Raw genomic sequence first — 21,809 nt, forward strand, 5'->3', positions numbered from 1 at the left:
CTTTTTATGCTGGTCCTAATACATCAGCAAGTGAGAGGCAACTGTGTCTATGTTCTTGTATAAGAACAGCAATCTGAAGGTGTTGCTAGGAGAATGAGGCCAAATGAAGACTGCCATCTACTATCAAAGAGTGTAATTTCTATGCTGTACAAATAAGTATTTTGACTGTATGAGGTTAAATTTATATATTCACATGCAAAAAATCCCCACCAGCCACCCGGTAGTATTTTTCCTCTCCCAATGGATTTTATTTTTCACCCTTAAAAAACTATTTTATCACAAAAAGGGAGAAGTCGTTTAGCAAGGAATTTTTTGTATTCAGATTCATTTAAGCCTGAATACATCGCAAGTCTAGGGTCCCTACCGCAGCGTACATCAGTCTTCATGGTAGTACTCAGCGGTGGTGTTACATTTGCACCTACATGCCTTCAACGGAGACCAGAGTCCCATTGTGTTAGGTGCTGTAATCCACCCCTGCTCTGAAGAGCTTACAACCTAAAAAGACTTGGGAGACAGGAAATATTATTATCCCCATTTTACAGATGGGGAACTAAGACACAGAAGGATCAAATGACTTACCTAGGATCTTGCAGAAAGTCTGAGGCAAAGCCAGAAATTGAACTCAGTTCTCCTAAGACCAGTTCAGTGCCTTAACCACAGGACCATCCTACAGTTCAATGTCAACCCTCTGGAGGCTACGTCTACACTTTGACTGAGGCATGTGATTCGCAGCTTATCTGCACATACTCGAGGTAGCTCAGGAATAAACAGCAGCATAGCCGTGGCAGCATGGGCAGCAGCAACATTGACCGAGGGCAAGTATGTGTATACAAGCCGGGAATCACACCCCTCACTCAAAGTGTAGACATAGCATGATTCTGATGGCAACCCTCTAAATCGTCATATCTTAGGAAGCAAAGCCCATTGCCTTGCCAAGTGAGACAGTTTTATATGTTAAATAATGATGTATATTTATTATTAAAATATTCTCGTTCAGTGGTCTGGTCTGCTTTACTCTACCACATACAAAATTTGAGTTTGATTTCTGGTCCTGGTCCTCCCCGGAATGGCATGAGCTGGCAGGATACTGGAGGAATGTACTCAACCCCTTGTACATGAGGATGGGGGGGAAAGAATCTCACATTACACAACTGTGACTTTTCTGGCCACTAGCCAGAGCATCTGGTGTTAATTGGTGTTAATTCAGTACTCTCCTTGAAGGATAATAGCTGTGATGGAGGCTTTAAGATTTTTTTTGGGGGGGGGGGAAGGAAGGGAAGATCTGCAAGTAGTCAAAACTCTAATTCAAAAGTTTACAAAAATAACAAAAACATATTCAGTGTTGATATATTTGCCCATGTTATTATTGCCTTATACAGTAAGCTACTTCATATACTGTCTAAAATTAATCTAGCATTTTATTAATGTGCAGTCTGAATTACATAATGATGTTATTTATCCAAAACATGCAAAATGCACTCTTAGCAGTTGTTTATATATTAAAGTAGTGATCATTTTAAAATGTCTAAACAGCATTAGCATCCACAACAGAATTTATCTATGCTGCTAGTTCACAAGGGGGAAAAAAAGCAGTTTGATCTATGGTATTTGGGGGTGGAGGAGGGGGGAGAAAGACCAAAAAGTAAATCAGAATTTAACAGCTTTGTTTTCCTCATTGACTACTACTATAACTAGATTTTTTTTCAGGCAATGTTTGTTTAAAGAGAACAAGGATGTATAGTTGCACAAGCCAAACACACTTGGGGCCAGATCTAATGGAAAATATTATGAGTGATCTGTGCAATATTCAATATGCAGGAAAACAACTTTGATGTTCCTGAGAAGTACTCCACCATTCTTAAGTAGCAATTTGGTGAAAAGATCTTAGCCAGTCATGGGACAATCCACTAACCAAGAAGTTGACACATGTAGAACGTTTATGAGCATTTTTTTTCATATACTCCTATGCGTCGGTGAGGTCTTGAGCAGAACATTAAATATTACACAGCTGCCAGAGAGATGTGAACAAGACAGATGGCTGAGTACAAACGTATTGTTTTGTATGGCAAGTGAGAGGATAAGCAATGTTCAAATAACCAAGTCCAGAGTAGTGAGCTAGTGAAGAGCTTCTGAAGTGCTTTGGTGTAGTGAGTACTCTATTTATTTAGCGTGTGCATAGTCATCTAGCCAAGTGATGGCATCTTCAGTGGTGTGATGCAGTTCTTCTAGGCCACCGCTGAACCTAGTCAGCAGGTATTCATGGACAATGTGCGTCATCGTCTGTGTTACGCTACCGCTGCACAAAGAGCTGTCACGAAGGCCCCAGCGATACTGGTTGGCTGCACAGAGACCTTGCCCAGTCCTGAACCTGTTCAACAGGGACCATTGGTGATGGGGTAGGTCAAAACCAGGCGGGCAAATTGTGGGGTCTGCGACCAGGGACTGGTTGGGGATTATAACAGATATCCATTCTCTCAGCAGAGTGTTTCCGCCCTAACATCCTGGCATGGCGGATGAGACCATAATGGGCGATGTGGTGGCAAATGTGCAGCTGGTGGTTTTAAAAGGTCATTGTGCAGCGGCAGGCTTGAGTTGGCACGTACTTTCTCCGGTAACTTGCCAGTGGCAACCTCTCGTCTGATATGAGGAGGAGCAATATTGCTCAGAACTGGGAGCCCTGGGAGTGGAGTCAGACGCAAGGTGCCGGAGATGATACGCATGGCGGCATGTAACTGCTTATCCACCAGTTTTGTGTGTGACGATCGGCTCCATACTGGTGCGCAGTACTCCGCCACCGAATATGAGGCGGCAAGAGCTGACGTCTGCAGAGTTGGAGCATAAGCACCCCATGACGAACCTGCCAGTTTGCTAAGAAGATTGTTGCACATCTTAACTTTAGCTGCTGTCTTCTTCAGGTGGGCATGCTAACTCAATGGGTGGTCTAAGGTCACACCTAGACAGACTGGTTCTACTTCATGCTTCACCTTCTGACCATTCAGATCAGTTCTCGGGTTGCACTGGCATGATGAAGATGGAACAAACTGGAGACTGTTTTTATGACGCTTGGCTGGAGGTGCCAAGTCTTACAGTAGTCAGCTAACTTTGTCATGTCCCAGTTTAAGGTGGCATCAAGCTCATGGAACGTCTGGGCCTGGGTACCGCAACAGACGTCGTCTGCATAAATGAACTTTCGTGACTCCGTCGTTGGCAGGTCATTGATGTAAAGGTTGAACAGGGTTGGCGAAAGCACAGAGCCCTGGGGTAACACATTGCTATGTTGTCTCCAAGCACTCATCTTCTCCCCCATATGGACTCTGAACTGCCTATCACGGAGGAACAGTTCGACGCTTGTAACCCAAGGTAGCAGGACCTGTGATACCTTCACGAGCAGCTCAGTGTGCCATACTGTATCGTACACCGCTGTTAGACCAATGAAAACAGCGCCTGTTTTCAAGTTTGTCTGGAAGCCATTTTCAACAAATGTGGTCAGCTTGAGTACTTGGTCATATGTGCTATGGCCTCGGCGAAAACCGGCTTGGTTAGGGCTCAAAATTCTCTCCACCTCAGGTAATATGCGCTGTAGGACCAAGCGCTCCAGTGCCTTGAAGCACACTGACAATAAAGATATGGGATGATAGCTTGATGCTTGACTTGGATCCTTTCCAGGCTTTAGGAGGCCAATGACTTTTGCGGTGCGCCATATCTTCGGTAGCCTCCTTTCACTGATGACCCTGGTGAAGAATTTCACAAGTCAAAGCTGAGCACGGTGGCCAAGGTTTTTCAGGAATTCTGGAGATATGTTGTCATAGCCCGCAGCTGTTCCACACTTGATGCTACCCGGTGTCTGTTCCAGCTCTGTTACAGTGAATGGTTCTGGGCAACTTCTGATCTGGTGTACACGTTTAAACATACACCATTTGTTCCTCACTTGTCTTCACACCTGAAGGAGACTAACACTGTAAGGCGGTAGTTATGAGGAAAAAGAGCATTTCATGGTTGAAGTAGCTTCCCAAATATGGATCCAGAACTTGACTGAAGGTTAAGAATGTGGAGACCCATAGCTACCAAAGGCCAGAGAGTGGAATGGATTAACTGGTTTATACTTAACAAGAACGAACCCAAACATTAGCCCAACCTTTGAATAAAAACAGAGACCAAAGTTTTAGTGTTTGAAAAAGTTGTGTGTGCAACATGGGCTGTTACCTTATGAACTCTTACTAGTTTCATCCTCACAACCCCTCCAAGAGGATACACTGATATTCTTCCATATCTTGTCCATGTCCTCATAACTCCCCAGTAGTCCATGCTCTCCTCACCTTTGCTTGATACTGTTGCTCAACACCTCTACCAGTCTTTCTGCTGGCAGTCAAAATTGTTAAATTAAAATCTCACACACTGTGTGTTCTGCAGTACAGAGTGCACAGAATTTTAATTTGACAGCACTAAGGCCAAAGAAAGCTTCTAAAAATAAAGGGGCCTGATGCTGCTGCCGCCACCACAGCCTCCTAGGCAGGGCCAGTGCATCCACTAGGCAAACTAGGCAGCCGCCTAGGGCACCAAGATTTGAGGGCGCCAAAAAGCAGTGCCCAAAATGTCTGGGATGCTCACCCGGCGCCAGCTAAACGTGTAACCCTCTTCCCGCCGATGTGCGAGGGGGCGCTGTGGTTTTGATCAGTTCCGGCCTGCCGGGAAATGATGTCATTCCTCCTCCAGCTGCTGGGGGCGCTGCGCTGCTCCCTGCTGCTCTGGCTCTTCCCCAGGGCCCCCACCCCTGCTCAGCCCCGTCCTGCCCCCACTCCCCTGAGCTCTGCAGCAGGGCCGGGGCTGCACTCACCGGCGGCTGGAAGTACCGAGACCCAGCCCCAGCCATGCCACCGGTGAGTGCTGGGGGGTGCTTCCCCTCTGCCCTCCAAGCCAGCCCCCCCAGAGGCCTGCCCCCCCATGGAAGCCGGGGCCCCCCCCGCTCCTGTCTCCCCCACAGAGGCCTGGGGCACCCCCGCCCTGCGGGGGGGGGGCTGTGTAGGGCCCCAGAATATCTAGGGACGGACCTGGTACCTGCCACCCTGCCCGCAGCCAGCCCCGCACCCGCTGCCTCCAGCCAACCCCGCACCCCCGTACCCAAAGCCAGCCAGCCCCACACCCCGTCTCCAGCCAACCCCGCACCCCATCTCCAACCAGCTCCGCATCCCCTGCCCTGCCCGAAGCCAGCCAGCCCCACACCCCGTCTCCAGCCAACCCCGCACCCCCGTACCCAAAGCCAGCCAGCCCCATACCCCCATCTCCAGCCAGCTCCACATCCCCTGCCCTGCCCGAAGCCAGCCAGCCCCACACTCCCTGTCTCCAGCCAACCCCACACCCCTGTACCCAAAGCCAGCCAGCCCCACACCCCCATCTCCAGCCAACCCCGCACCCCATCTCCAACCAGCTCTGCATCCCCTGCCCTGCCCAAAGCCAGCCAGCCCCACAACCCCTGTCTCCAGCCAACCCCACACCTCATCTCCAACCAGCTCCACATCCCCTGCCCTGCCCGAAGCCAGCCAGCCCCGCACCCCCTTTCTCCAGCCAGCCCCTGCCGCACCCCCGTACCTAAAGCCAGCCATCCCCACACCCCCCTGTCTCCAGCAAACCCCGCACCCCCATACTCAAAGCCAGCCAGCCCCACACCCTGTCAGGTTATTCATTTATTTTCATTAAATATGTAGTCTAAATAATGAAATTAATAAATTTTCAAGCCGAATATGTATTAATTCTAATGAACAATGCCATATTATGCAGTATTCATTTTGGAAAGTTTATAATAAGCGATGCTCTGGGGGGGGGGGAGGAGAGGAGGTGGGAGGCGCAAGGTGGAAGTTTCGCCTAAGGCGCAAAATATCCTTGCACCGGCCCTGCTCCTAGGGAGTGTCTACACAGCCTGTGGCAGCAAGCCTCCCAGCCTGGGTCGAGAGACTTGGGCTAGTGGGGCTCACACTAGCGGCTCTAAACGTAACTGCAGACTGCACTTGGAATTTGCAGCTTGAGCTGGCACTCAGGGTCTGTAGCTTCGGGAGATGGGTGGGCTTTAGGGCTCAAGCTACACCCTGAGCCATAGCGTCAAAGCAATGTCTACAGAGCTGTTTTTAGAGCGCTAACTCGAGTATGCTGACTGGGACAGGGAAGCTCCTGCGAGCTGTGTAGACATATCCCCAATAGTCAGGGGTGAGGGCTGCTCAGACTACTCATGAGTAGAACTGTTGCTGGGAAAAGGAAATAAAAGCAGGAAGCAGGGAAAGTGAGTTGTTAAGCCTCCTCCTCATCTCTTAAAAGAAGCTGCTGGCAAGAGGGGAGCCCTTGGGCATACTCTCTCCCCTCCCACAAAGATCTGCCAAAAGGGAAGGGAAGGAGAGAAAAAAGGGAGGGAGAAGGGTCGCTGCCCTCCCATGAAGAGGATCAGTCAGAGGGTAGGGGTGCAATTCTTCCATGTATTTATGTTTCTCTGCTCTTACATGAGTTCTCTTGGAAATTGTAAGATAGGCGCTTTCATTGGTGCTGGCACACAGCTCTCTTGCTCTCTCTTTGCTGCACAATTTTAAAATGGAACTCCAGAGCCCCAACACCACAAAGCAGTGACTGGTGATGGAAATGTCCTTTATAAATAGTAAATTCTGAGATTAATGGGATACCAGATGTGAATGGTGAAGCCTGATGTACCTATTGCATTTCCATCTCAGAAATGCAATTTAGATAAAAGAGTTGATCTCAGGACATTACACAGAAGAAGTGTTTATATAGGCTGATTCTAATCTTATTTTGCAAATGGGTGAAATCTGTAACCTGCAGGGAGCCTCTGCTTCTGTGAGATTCCAGTTCTCGCTGTTGGAGAAAACAGAACAGTTCTAATATGGATAATGAAAATGGAGCATTAGATTTGACTTATAAAGGATACCATTAGTGATGACACCACTGTTACATTTGTGTCAGTCTTTCCATTATAGTCTCTAATTTCTAGGTTATATAACTAAGTGATAACAATGCTCTCCAAACCAGAAACTGGCATAAAGTCTTAGCCTGGAATCATATATTTTTTTTAAACATCAGCCATTATCACAGACTTGCTGCACTAGTGTTCCTGATGCTATCATAGTATTAAGAAGACCCCATCCTCACGTAATACCAGAGCCAGGTACCTCTATGATACCTCTGCTGAGGGAGGAGCAGGGGAAATGGGGGGATTAACAATAAATCTATGATTAATAACTCTGTAGTTGACATACACCATATAGGAGAGAGTTGGGGAACTTGAGAACCACTCTGGGTAAGTTAACATTTCTGTGATGCTGTTGTCCGGACCTAGCTAAGTGTCTGTTTTACCAATTAACATGAGTTCCTTGTTGCGTAAATGTTGACGAGCCCACGAGTCATGCTTTAGAAACATAACCTCTCTGCTGCCACCCCTACCTTTTTGGAGGAGAAATGAAGCCTGTGAAGCCCTGTTGTGGTTCCATGAAATAGAGGTGGTCCCATGCTGCTGACCTTACCTCTGTGGAATGGGAGGAGCCCTTGTCATTGCCCCTCCATGTGAGGGTGTGGCTATGAAATGGGGGTGGGGCACTTGGGGCAGTGCCATGGGGAGCTGTTTGTCATGCTGCTCCAGAGCGCCTTAGGCCATGTCTACACTAGTTAACTTACAGCGGCACAGCCGCTGTAAGATTGCTTATGTAGCCACTCTATGCCGACTGGAGAGAGCTCTGCTGTCGACATAATTAAACCACCTCCAATGAGCAGCAGTAGATATCTCGGTGGGAGACTGTCTCCCACTGACATAGCGCTGGGCATACCAACGCTTCTGTCGGTGTAACTTATGACACTTAGGAGGGGTCTTTTCATACCCCGGAGCGACATAAGTTACACCAATAAAAGTGTTAGTGTAGACGTAGCCTTACTCTGGTCCTTAATTCAAAAATGCTCAGTGTTTGATAAGAAAAAATCATATTTGGTAACAGATATTATAAAATGATTTCCCCTTCCCAACAGGCACAGCAATTAGTATCTAGGACTAAGGAATAACCAACCACGACATTTGGTTTTGTTAAAGAAGGCCATATTTAAATGATGCAAAACAGTCACAAAACATTGGAGTTGACAGCTCGAACCAGCAACAACCAGGAAAATTTAAAGGAAAGGCCAAAAAACCTGCTCTTAACTTGCTTTAAATTTAAAAATTTACCCCTTTTGTAGCAGAAAATTAGTTTAACATTTTTTCTCCATATCTGAAATGCTTAATTTTTCCATCTGAAAAATTGTAATGTAGAGGTGCCAAACTAACCTCCTGGAGACTGAAGTCTCCTATTTCTCCACATAGCAGATATATACATGCGCGGTAGCATTACGCATTCCCCCGTCCCCAGCTTTACCCCTGCACCTTGACTCTGGGCTGAAGGGACCACCTTTAGGAACACGAGGGTATTTCAGTCTCCATGAGTAGGATTTTCAACCCTGGATACTTTAAGTTAGGCCCCATAACCCATATTTAGGCACAAAAGTAACTGGAGATGCCAAGTGCTCAGCACCTTTGAAAAAAAAAATCACACCATTTATTTAGGTGCCTCGGGTTAGATGCCCAGGTCTGAAAATTTTGACCAATGCCTACTCAAATCCTTAGCCTCTGTAATGAGACTGCCAATAAATCTTGACAGTAAGAATAGCGATGTGGACACCTACACACTGGAAACTAGAATGAGATAATCAACTCATTTCACATCGACCACACAGGAACTGAACTATTCTTTAATCATTTGCATAACTTCCCCCTGCCACTGCAAAAGTAATCACGAGACAACAACACAAAGGTAGTGACGGAGTGAAAAAGTGCTAAACTATTATATTAACTAAAAATTCTAAAAGTAAACAGATTTATAATCCTTCCACTTGCTAAGGACCCACTTTAAATTTTATACTCAATAAGATGTTCTATTTGTTGCTGTTTTACTTTGTCTTGCTAGTTGCTATATCATCTTGTTAGAAATATATTTTCATAATTAGAGACATCCACAATTTTCTCAGAAGCTGTCTCTGAACACAGCATTACCTGAAAGGATATGGTACAGCAGTACAAATGGTGTGTTTTTCACCCTGTTTCAACTTTTAAAAAATACATTTGTGTTGCTTTGAAAGGTTTTACTTCTACTGACATGGTGAAAATTAAAAGCCTGCCTTTGATCTGTGGTTTTGAATGGGCTTGACGTGTTAGCATTTTGCGTTGCATAACAAAAAGCCTCTATAATACAGTGTGACATGTCAAGTTTGGGAATTCTGAAAAAGACTTGTTTCACTGAAAGCTTCCGCTAAAAAAAAGTCAGTTTTTAGTTTAACTACATTGTGGTACAAAAGATACAAAATGAGGAAGTTGGTTTCTCTTTTTTGCTTGTTGTGGGATTTTTTTAAACTCTCTTTTCCCTATGGTGAATCTAATTTTGGCAATGTGTGTGGGATAGAGCATTAGTCTGCTATTTTAACATTCACATATCTGGAATTTTAAAGTAACTTTACTTAGCTCCATGAACTTTTTTTTTTAAAAAAAGGAGTGCATGGGGAATTACACTAGAAAGTTGCTAGAAATGTTGTGCAGCCTGCTCATGTCCATCCAAAGTATTTACATCTCTAAATACGACCAAGCATTATGATTAGTCAATCTCCAACTAATTAGTCATTATAATTTAGTATTTTTACTAGTCCTTTCAGATAGGTACACACAGAGCTAGATTGAGGCTGGCCCTCTATGGATGGATGGAGTGGGTAGGAAAGGAAAGGGAAGCAAGGATTCTTCTTTTACCCTCTTTGTCCTTTCATGGGGTTCAGCCACAATCTCTCAGGGCTAGTTTATATTATAAAGGCTATCCCTCTTGTGGAAACACAGCTTATACTAGCAAAAGGAGTTCTTTTGCCAGTACAGTTAAACTTTCTCCCCAAATAACAAGCTATACTGGCAAAAGCACTCCTTGTGCTGGTATAAGCTGTAGCTACATCGGCAGTTTTGCTGGCATAGCTATGTTGGTTGGGGTGTGATTCCCCCCCTCCCCCCCCCTCCTGACATAGCTACGCTGGCAAAACTTTGTAGTGTAGACCTGACCTCAAGCATACAGCTAGTGGCACCAGCAATGATAGAGTCAGTCTATGGGCTTGTCTTCACTACCCGCCCGGATCGGCGGGTAGAAATCGATCTCTTGGGGATCGATTTATCGCGTCTCGTCGGGACGCGATAATCGATCTCCGAATCGACGCGCGTACTCCACCAGCCCAGGTAGGAGTAAGCGCCGTCGACAGGGGAGCCGCGACGGTCGATTTGCCGCCGTCCTCACAGCGGGGTAAGTCGGATCAGATACGTCGAATTCAGCTACGCTATTCCCGTAGCTGAATTTGTGTATCTGAAATCGATCCCCCCCCCCCCGTAGTGTAGACGTAGCCTATGTGTGCAGTTGCACTGGTTTAGCTTTAGGAGTTACTTTAAACTGGTTTAGTTAAACCAATGCAGAAGGCTCTGTGTGGATGCTTTTATTTAGGTTTAGACCATGTTTATTTCCAGTTTAGCTTAAGTTGATTAGGACTTGCAAATTGATTTTTTTACTGACTTAAGTTAAATTGAAACAGGAAAGTGTGAATCCAAAGTGTCCAAAATAAACCAAAATAAATGTGCCTCCACACAGGAATTTTCACTGGTTTAGCAGAACCACTTCATCTAAATCTATTTAATCAAACCAGTACACGACTGTGTGTAGACAAGGCCCAGCTCTTCAGAAAGAAAGAGGGCAGGGGTTAAGACTTGATCCTCCACTGGCCAGGTATGAAGAGGAACACAGTCCAGCTTTTCAAAGGGTGGTGCTGCTGCTGCTCCAATATGCACTCCCCCCAGAGCCTTGTCCCGGGGCTCCTGCTGAATTGATGCCCTCCACCTATGTCCCACAACATGGCCAGTGGTTTTATGAACCATAATCTGGTGAACAATATCTAAAAGAGCCTTTGTGGATTTTGTTAGGAACACACTAAATACAAATATTTGGGTTGTTTCATTCTGCAGTGCATTAAGAATGTAAATGTTTTTCGTGAGTCTAGATTAATACTAGCAAAATATTCTAAATCATCCTTATGAAACCTGAAAGGAAGGATTGATCCCTGTAATGAAGGCTGCATCTGCTTAGCCACTCTCAGAAGAGTGGTTGGACAAAATATTTTAAACACATGTACAACATTCCATAAGCAATTATAGAGGGTGTGGTGGTAAAACAGCCTGCACAGTAATACAGAAAACACATTGATTTTTCCTGCACAATGTGGCTCCTATTAGGTACAGCACACTCAAATGTTTGCTGTGACATAAAGAACAAATAGGGTGGGTTAGAGTTTAACAGGAACTTGGTATACCACCAAGATACACTAAGCTTTTCCTGGTTGTTCACTGCTAGAACATTAGGTCACTCAAAACTTGGGTATAGAAAAGTATTCTCAGCTTAACTTTCCAATGTGTCTCAATACACACATTGATCTGATCCATGCCCCAGTATGAAAGAAATCCCTTATATTTTTTCTGATCTAAAGGCAAATTATATGAAAGGAAATTTCTGATTATTTTAAGGTTTTTGAATATACCAATCTCCATAGTATCTAGGTCCGGAGACTACAGTACCTAAATATTAAGGGGGAGAATTTCAAAGGCACAAATGCCTTTGAAAAATCTCTCCCTATATTTTCCTTCCCAGAAGAACCATTAAAAAAAACCCAGCACTGAGCATCATGACAAGCTATAAGAAAAATAAAAAATTCTGAAATATTCCATTTCATGAGCTGCTTTATTCATTTTAAATAGAATTGTTCTCCAAAGATTTGTTTACATAAGATCAGACATACAGGGATACTGAAATAAAAACTACTGGTTAAGTGCAAATCAGTAAAAATAAAAAAAAAAAGAAATTGCCTCTTATAAATTTATGGCAAAATGAGGAAAAAAGATTAGTAAACTCAATTACTGTGCAGTAGCACTTCAAATATTGATTGGTTTCAGGAGAATCAGATCTTTAAACTGTAATTACACAAATGAATCTCTCACCTACTTGCTTGAGTGATCGTTTATTTGCTAGCCTACCTGATGTAAATGTATACCAAAGAACCACACATTCAAATTAGATTCTTCAAAAGCCAGAGAAATGGCAATACAGCCCATGAAATTAAAATCGTGTACAGCGTCAAGGATTGATTTCACAGTTTGAGTATCAATGGGACGTATGATCATATACAGAAAGTATAGGTTTTATGTCAGAAGTATCACATTTATTAACATGCAAACAATACTAAGTAACAATAATGTTCCCAACATACTAATTATTATTCAGATAAATCAAGGCAGAATTGAAATAATTTATATTTCTAGTTACTCCATCATAAAAATTAGGTTCTTGGGATTCACCAGCTGAGAAGATCAATAGACGGCCACAAATGCTGCAGAAACAATTCTAGGATCTTCATGCGCCTTCTGCACATTTGTTTAGAGCAGGGATCATAGAATCAGAGAATATCAGGGTTAGAAGGGACCTCAGACAGTCATCTAGTCCAAACCCCTGCTCAAAGCAGGGCCAATCCCCAGACAGATTTTTGCCCCAGATCCCTAAATGGCCCCCTCAAGGATTGAACTCACAACCCAGGGTTTAGCAGGCCAATGCTCAAACCACTGAGTTATCCCTCCCCCCAAAGGATCAGCAACCTTTGGCATGCGGCCCACCACGGTAAGCACCCTGGTGGGCCGGGCCGGTTTGTTTACCTGCCACGTCCGCAGGTTTGGCCAATCGCGACTCCCACTGGCCGTGGTTCACCGCTCCAGGCCAATGGGGGCTGCGGGAAGCGGCGGCCAGCACATCCTTCATCCCACGCCGCTTCCCACAGCCCTCATTGGCCTGGAGCGGTGAACCACGGCCAGTGGGAGCCGCGATCGGCCGAACCTGCGGACGCAGCAGGTAAACAAACCGGTCTGGCGCGCAAGGGTGTTTACCCTGGAGAGCCACGTGCCAGAGGTTGCTGATCCCTGGTTTAGAGTGTGATAAGGCCTGCAAAGTGCTGCATCCTCAGTCTCAGGACTGCCACTGTAATTGCTTGCTGTGATTCAAAGTACTGCTGACAAATGAACCATCCAATCTCTAGTGGACAGATGTTGTTCCGGTAAGAAAATGGTGTTTTCTGAGCACAGGACTGGCAGCCAGGAATACTGGCCATCTCTAGTTTTGGGAAAGTCACTCTCTGGGTCCTGTATACGCCGTATGGAATGTGTAGAGGCCATAAAGGGGGTATAGACTGCCCTGGAAGATCACCCCTCTTTGCAGGGGAATTCTCAGACCAATATAGAGCTGGCATAACAGCTCTGCACAGGCTCCTCAGTCTGACCCTGACAAGTGAGAGTGTGTTGGGGTCCAGAAGAGGCATGCGTGTCAAGCACTGCACTCTGGCTAGTATGTATTGGTGACATGGCTCTTTATGGCATGCAACTTAGAGCAGACCTGGCATGCTGTAAATTGCATGGGTGGGGACAAGGTAGGGACTCTGAACTGGGACAGAATTAGGGAGTCATAAAAGTGGCTTTCCCATCCCATGCGGCATGCTACTTTCTCTCTTCCTCATGCCCAGCACAGGAAAGGGTGCTAAAGAACTTGTCCCTCTCTCTCAGCTTCCCTGTCTGTAAAATGGAAGTCATAGCACTTCTTGACCTACTTCACACATTTAAGAAAGAAATCATTGATATTAAAACTTTCTCAATGCTTGCTACGGGAATGTTAGCTCCAATCCTGTGATGTGCTGCTGATATTTTAACAACAGGTTCCCACATCTTGCCCTTGGCCTGTGACGTGTGTGTTCTATAAAGAGGAGGGAGGAAGGACTGCACAATCTATTCGTTTGTTTCCCATTTAAACAAGAGTGCTGTGGAATGAGCCAGTGCCACATGGCAACAGACATATTAAGACTAATTTTACTGTACATACTGATAATGTAGCAGCATTCAGCTCCAATGAATTAATGGCGTGGGATGGAGTTCTCATAGGGAATTTGGGGACAGGCTCCCATGGGATTTCTTTTATAACACTTGGTGGAAAAAATATGTTCTTCAGAAACATATTTCTGAGCCCCAAGAATAAACCATCTCTGGTGGGGATGATTCAGCTGGGTCCAGAGAAGGGGTGAACATCATTTTAGGAACAGAGAACCCACCCCAATCTTCCCAGTCATTTGGTTGTCTAAAAAGTGACTCAAAGGAACTGCCTCTGACATATCACTGTTCAACACTCACCAGGGCAAGTTTTTCAAAGGTTGTAAAGACTCTTCTTATATTAGTGAAACACATATAGTGACGTCACATGCCAGGGGTTTTGGCCAGTACTTTAATAAGGACTGCTAGCATATTGCTGAGGGAATTACAGGATGCTGCAGTTGCCCTAGACTTTGAAATTGCAGGTATGCACGCTGCTGACAAGTTAATTGACATTGAAACCAGGAATTGGGTATTTAGTGCTTTCTGAGTTATTCTAGGAGGAGGCAGTCATGTGCTGTTTCCTTTGGAACTCTTTTTCAATATTTGACTTGGGGGGGGCTTTCATTGAAATAAATGCCAGTTTTGTCATTGACTTCAATCTATATTTGGTACTTAAATGGGCCTCATTACTGCAGTATTGGAGTGCCTCACAATCACAGCACCCCTGTGAGTTAGAGAAGTGCTATTATCACTATGTTACATATAATTAATACTCAAGTACGGTTGCTAGATTAAGTAAACCTCAAGCTAGTTTTCCAATCATTTCATACAAAGCACCTCCTATTTCTGACCTCCTGGGTTTGTTTGTTTATTTGCATGCACAATGTTGTCGTGGAGAGATGAATGCCGACAAGAGAGCAGTGAGGCAACTTTTGTAGCTCGTGCTCTCGCCGGCTGAAAATACACCATTAAAATACATGCATGCTGTACCATTAAAGCTAGAGGGACATACTGGGACATGGATTTTTAGGTAGAATTTCCAACTGAAAGTGATTTGGCCCACAGACATGAAAAATAGTTATTTTCTATGTTGAAAACTATCTACAGAAAGAACAGTTAAAAATGTGATACAAAAACCAAAATACAAGTCATTAAAAAAAAGTAACGTTTGCCTGCCCCACACAATTACCAAATATCTCCATTTTCAAAGAATGTGGCAATAACTGCATAATGGTATCTGAGGTAACTGTTGGCATATACTAGCAGTTTAATTCTAATTGCAAGGGAGCACCAGTCCTGCTAGAAGAAGAAAGGTTAATTGATTGGTGTGATTCTGGATTGGTGAATCACTTATTGAGTTTAAACAAACCATTATCTTAAATAAAAATGAAAGATGTTGACTTACCAACTCTAAGAATCTCCTCACTATCTGTCTTTGTTTTAAATTGGTCTCCCCATCCAGGTTAGCAGTTTCTATATGACACAGCCCATCAGGGTCACTTGAAGAGAGCAGCAATATGTCAGCAGGTATGATTTCATTACAACGAAGCTGAACAAAGTCGCCAACTTCTACTTCTTTCCAATATCTGTTCATATATTTCTTTTCATTCCTGACAAAGAGACATGTACAGGAAATACATCAAAACACTGACCAGGTAGGGATGTCTCAGTCTAGTCTGTTTGGATTTTAGGCTGGACCACAGAGTCTTTGTGAAAAATCACCAAGGTATTCTCAAATTCTCCCTCTTTAGAAAAATCAGATGACCTCTTCATCACCCTTTTTGTGGCTATGTGGCTGGATAACAATTATTAAGGGCTAGACCACAGGCTAGGCTGTGTGGTTTGTTGGTGGCATAAAAGAGAACAAGACACCTTCCTTTCAGCCTCTAAATGGCCTACCTACCTCCTGGGCATGAGTACATTGGGGTAAATAGGTTCTGTACACCCATTACTCCTACCCTTGACAGATGGGTTGGCCATGGCTCCTCCCCCATCGCAGTGCACCAATCAGTTCAGCTTAACCAGTGCAGAGGAGAGGGTTAGTTACCTGCTATTGATGAAGGCCAGTAATAGATTCGTACCCCACCTCCAGGGGCGAGGGTAGGACAGGAAAGGAATTGGCCAGGCCTCTCTGAGGCACAACTCCTTCCTTGCACTGTTCCTGAGGCACCACAGCTATGTGCCACCCTGTATCAGCCCAGTCTAGCCTTCAAAAGAAGCAATGAAAATATTTGCACACACTGTAATGCAAATATATAAAAAGTCAAACATCTTTGGGAATTACTCTTTAAAGAAATCCAGCATACAAGTGTTTTTCCTCTCCCCACTGACTAGTAACAACTACTATGACTTATAAGGATGAACTTTGTGTGGTGCTGCATGTGAAACTTAGACCCAAGAGCCAAAAATACACAACCCAAATGAATTCCAGTAAAAAAAACACTAAGCTAGAGTCACCACGGCATCTCTGCTGAAAAACGCAGCCACAAATAGAGTGTGGGGAGAGGACATTCTTGTTTCCTTAACGTGAGCTTTTATAGTGACACATTAACTATAGTGACATCTGTTGTATACAGTAGTTAATAGTCTCTCTGCCCAGCCATTGTAAACCTTCTATTTTGCAGCTGAATTTCTTTGTCACTTCAAAGATTTATCTAGTTGAAACATTAACATATATGTTGTTAATCTAAATCTGCTAATTAAACCTCTCTATTTTTTTAAATGAGTTAATTGGTAACTTTTTTTTGTTAGGAGCAGGGGGAAAAAGAACAGGTGCCTGTTTAATTAACTCTAGTTAAAATAAAATGCTTTTAAAAAAGCATTAGTGTAAATTCTTCCCTTTGGTATTTTAAAAGAAATTTATTTTTAAAACAGCCAAGATATTAACTTTGCAAAACACCTACTGCAAATGGGAAATAGCTACTTTTGACACTTTCCTAAACTACCAATATATTAAAACTTAATGAAATGACACAGCACAGTATTCTAGATGGTTGCCATTGTCGTTACATTGCAATTGGCACTGCCGTTGTTCTTCCTTGACACCACCTATGCCAACAGAACAGGATTCTGAAATGGAAAAAAGTTTGACATTTTGTGTACTTTACATGTATTCCTTAAAAATATGTTTTGTATATGAAGATCCTGAATAGATTTTTAACTAGATCAAAACACAGAAGACCTGGTAACTTTTAGAATTACTGTTAAAGATTATGACCCAGATTTTTTAAAGGAATCTAGGTATTGCTGCACTCAGGGATTGCAACATCTAACTGGTTCAGGAGCCTAAAATTCATTTTCAAAAGGGATTTAAGCATTAGGTGCCATCCCTTTTTAAAATAAGATTTAGGTTCCTAAATCCTAAGCACAGTGACACCTAAATACTTTTAAAAATCTGGACATATGTGTGACGGTACCTCCCATAAGGCTTTATGGAAATATGCTTAGAATGTGTTTTATGCTACAAATGCCATGTAACATAGCTCAAAGGTTATGATCTACTGAATGTTTTAATCCTATTTGTATGCATGTATCATTTTTGTATTCGAAGTTATGAATGTTATGAATATTGGCTGTGTACTGGCTTGATTTCTAAATAACCTTAGTAGAGCATTTGGTCAGTTCCTGGAGAAAGGAATGTTGAAATTAAGTACCCAATCAAGAAACACTTAAAGGACAATGGATCTTGGAAGGCTCCAATCCACATAAGAAGTCTACTTGAGGACATTCAAGGTAGCATGTAAACAATGGATGCTACCTGTAAAAACTGTGAGTCATGCATGGACATGTGACCTCCCCAGGTGACTCCTAAACTCCATCTTGGAGCTGAACTTTGCATAGGAGTGAGGAGGGGGTCTCCACCCACAAGAGAAAGTCTATTTAAACCCCTGGGAGACCCCTCCATTTTGTCTTCAGCTGGCTAAAGAGAGAGCATCTCCACCCCTCAGGATACTTGGAAGAAACTGGAACAAAGGGCAGTGACCGCAAGGAGTGTGAGTGATTGCTGGATCCAGGCTAAAAGGAGATTAGTCTGTAAAAGGGAGCATTCTGGAACTGGTGAGGATCTTATCTGTATTCAGTTTGATTTGACACAGATTTGCGCATTTTATTTTATTTTGCTTGGTGACTTACTTTGTTCTGTCTGTTACTACTTGGAATCACTTAAATCCTACTTTCTGTATTTAATAAAATCACTTTTTACTTATTAATTAACTCAGAGTATGTATTAATACCTGGGGGAGTAAACAACTGTGCATATCTCTATCACTGTTATAGAGGGCGAACAATTTATGAGTTTACCCTGTATAAGCTTTATACAGGGTAAAACGGATTTATTTGGGTTTAGACCCCATTGGGAGTTGGGCATCTGAGTGATAAAGACAGGAACACTTCTGTGAGCTGCTTTCAGGTAAACCTGCAGCTTTGGGGCAAGTAATTCAGACCCTGGGTCTTTGTTGGAGCAGACGGGAGTATCTGGCTCAGCAAGACAGGGTGCTGGAGTCCTGAGCTGGCAGGGAAAGCAGGGGTAGAAGTAGTCTGGGCACATCAGGTGACAGCTCCCAGGGGGTTTCTGTGATCCAACCCGTCACACTATGTACCTAATTCATTGTTGTTTTGACTCCACTGGTGTCAGAGTTACACAGCATCTATGTATTTATTTAACATACACATCAAACAATAAAATGTCAGGTAATGGGGCAGGGATGTATCTTTCTTAGCTGTCCCTTCCCTATGCCCAGTTTATAAGAGGAGGAATGAAAATTATGGTTGTATCCTCTTTTTAAATAAAGATCACTACAGATTAATAAGAGCTCTAAGTGTAAAACATGATAGCCTAACAAGGGCAGATAATTTTCACATTGGCTGTAGATATATTCCTTATTCCCTCCACGACCAGTCTGAAACTAGCATTTAACTTTCCTACTAATGAGTATGAATTGCTTTGAAACCAAGAGTGCAGTAATGTAGTACAAATCACTGGATCACAGATCTGAAAGGTTTGTTAGCTATGCAAGCAGTAACTCAGAACACTTTCACATGTGACTGCTACTCTTGATCTTTTTAAATTTAACTGTGGAAGTGAATGAAGTTCAAATGCATTTGTAATCAGTGGTGCTATATAAGTGTTACAAGACTAAAAATGAGACATCAGTCCTGGAGGCTATAGTGCCTAACAACTTTTAATTAATTTATATTGTTTAAAAAGCATTGCACTTCAAGCATTTCCTAATCTCCCACACACTTGGCAACTATCACACCGGTATACTATCTGCCACAGGAAGGGAGATCTTGGACTAGAATGCCAAATGCCTTTTTAAGGATGGATGTACTGTAAGAGTGTTTGCACACATGCCAGGGACACAGAGTAGTTCCCCCTTAATTAGGAACAGAGGAACTGCCATATCAGGTCCATATAATCTAGTTCCTGCCTCTGACACCTTGTATTTAGCTGTGATACTCTGAGTACCTTTCCCAGACCTGAAGAGCTCTGTGTAGCTCAAAAGCTTGTCTTTTTCACCAACAGAAGTTGGTTCAATAACAGATATTACCTCACCCACCTTGTCTCTCTAACGTATAGTGTCTACTCATAGCTCCAGTCTTTCTGAGAACCCCAGTTCAATCCCTCTTTTATATGAAAATCTTTCCATGCCTCTGAGAACACAGTATTCCAGGTGAGGGTGTACCATAGATTTCTACAAAGTGGCATTATAATATGTTGACATTGTCTTCCATTCATTTTTATACATTCTACCTTTAAAACAAACTAAAAAAAATTACTGCTGCACTTTGAAGGTCTATTTTTGACTGAGCTGTTCACAATGATGCCCAGGCCTTTTTCTTGAGCAGTTACAGTTAATTTAGAACATAGTAAGGTGGAAGTGTAGTTATTATTCCTTCTTATGTGTATTTGCCAACCATGTTTTTTTTTGCCATTGTACTGCCCATTTGTGAAATGGATAGGTGAAGTGTCTCCCTGTCTTCTCTACTGAATAGTCTAAATTGTGCATCATCTGCAAATTTTGCCACCTCTCTTTTCACTATTTCCCAGCTCATTAATGAATACATTAAATTAATTGTGCTAAAATAGATCTTGGGCCACCCTACTGCAACCTCCCATGTAACCCTCTGCCACACTGAAATCTGTCTGCACATTCCTGATGTGTTCTTATCTCATAGCCAGTTTCTAATCCATGACAATACTTATGCCTGTCACCCCTGACTTTAACAGCCTCTTGTGAGCCTTTGACAAATGTCAGATGGCTCTTGTTTAGCCACTATTTTTGACATGCATTATGGTCCTCACCCTCCAGCAACTGACTGACTCTAGCACTGCAGCTTCTTTTATATGGCCCTGCTGGGCCCTGATTGGCTGCTCCATGCAACCTCTCTGATTGGCTGCTTCCTCCCACAGCCACTCTAGGCAGCCGGGACGATTTCTCTACTGCTCCTTTCTGGGATGGGGTGTAGTAGGACCCCGAAGCCTCCAGCTGGGGCCTCTGGGCCTAGCCCACCGCGTCACAAACACTAAGCATCCCCCTACGCAGACTTTATGTGGTCTGCAAAGTCTTGTGCAGGCCCTTAACACTTAATGTCACATCACCCCCATTCCAAGATCACCTGCTGGCTAGCTTTTGAAGCAACATTTGCCTTTACTTCAAAGGAGGTCAGATGCTTTAGGAGGTAGCAAACCAATCCCTAAAGGACAGGATAAAGGAGAGAAACAAAAACGAAAAACAAACCCACCAAGACACCACTTGGATCAGTGCTGGATACCAACCAATTTCTTCACCCATTCCCTCTCAGAATGACATCAAATGATGTGGGACAGGACTAAAAATATTAGGTCAAGCTCTGCCATAAAAATCCTTAAAATCCATTTAAAGTAATTTGGCTACAAGCGCAAAACTGGCGACAACATTTGGGATATTCTTTTTGTTTTTTTTTTTTTAAATGTTGTGGTAGAAGTTGTATTGTTACCTAACCAGTAAAAGAGAAGGTGCCAGATATATAAGGTAAGACAATACCACAGAACACAAGCAATATCAATCATCATTAGAAAATGGAGGGAATATGACAGGTTTAAAACAGTTAAAGAAGTCAAAGCTATCCCTGAGCGTAATGCGTTTATTACTTAAGATTGAACAAGCTAAATAGCTACAGACACATGCTGAAAACCATTTAGGTAAGATTACAGTGCGTGGCAGAATTAAGGAAAAACATGTAGTAGAAACTAGAACCAAAGCAGGTTACATAAGTCCAGAATATGTCTCTGTTCCACCATAAACCATAACATCTGTTTCTACGGTAAGATTCACAAACAGAATCTGAATCTGATACTAATTAGATAGAACAGATGAAGAAAATATACTTCTCTTGAGAAACTTCTAATAAAAAGGGCAGAACCCCTCCATGACAGAAGTTACTAAATGGATTCCTTGTCTTTAATATTATACTGAGGCTAGGTCTACACTACCCGCCTGAATCGGCGGGTAGAAATCGACCTCTCGGGGATCGATTTATCGTGTCCCGTCGGGACGCGACAATCGATCCCCGAATCGACGCTCTTACTCCACCAGCGAAGGTGGGAGTAAGCGCTGTCGACGGGAAGCCGCAGAGGTCGATTTTGCCACCGTCCCTACAGCGGGGTAAGTCGGCTGCGATACGTCGAATTCAGCTACGCTATTCGCGTAGCTGAATTTGCGTATCTTAAATCGACCCCCCCTGTAGTGAAGACGTAGCCTGAGAGTCCTTAACATTTTTTCCCTTGTTCATCGTCCTCCAAGAATTTACTATCAATTAGCAATTGGGTAGGTACATAAAATAT

General features: G+C 43.4%; 1 protein-coding gene across 1 annotated transcript in view; it reads right to left on the reverse strand.

Annotated features, from left to right (window-relative positions):
• The window catches only part of LOC113406169 (probable phospholipid-transporting ATPase VA), a 134,368-nt gene that overhangs the window by 63,647 nt on the left and 48,912 nt on the right, over positions 1-21,809 (reverse strand). Inside the window, exon 2 of the mRNA XM_026649236.2 lies at positions 15,390-15,594. Within this exon, the coding sequence (XP_026505021.1) occupies positions 15,390-15,594 (205 nt within the window). The remainder of the gene's footprint in view (positions 1-15,389; positions 15,595-21,809) is intronic.

This window comes from Terrapene carolina, unplaced genomic scaffold, assembly GCF_002925995.2.
Source record: "Terrapene carolina triunguis isolate 2854851 unplaced genomic scaffold, T_m_triunguis-2.0 Scaffold23, whole genome shotgun sequence".
NCBI lineage: Eukaryota > Metazoa > Chordata > Testudines > Emydidae > Terrapene > Terrapene triunguis.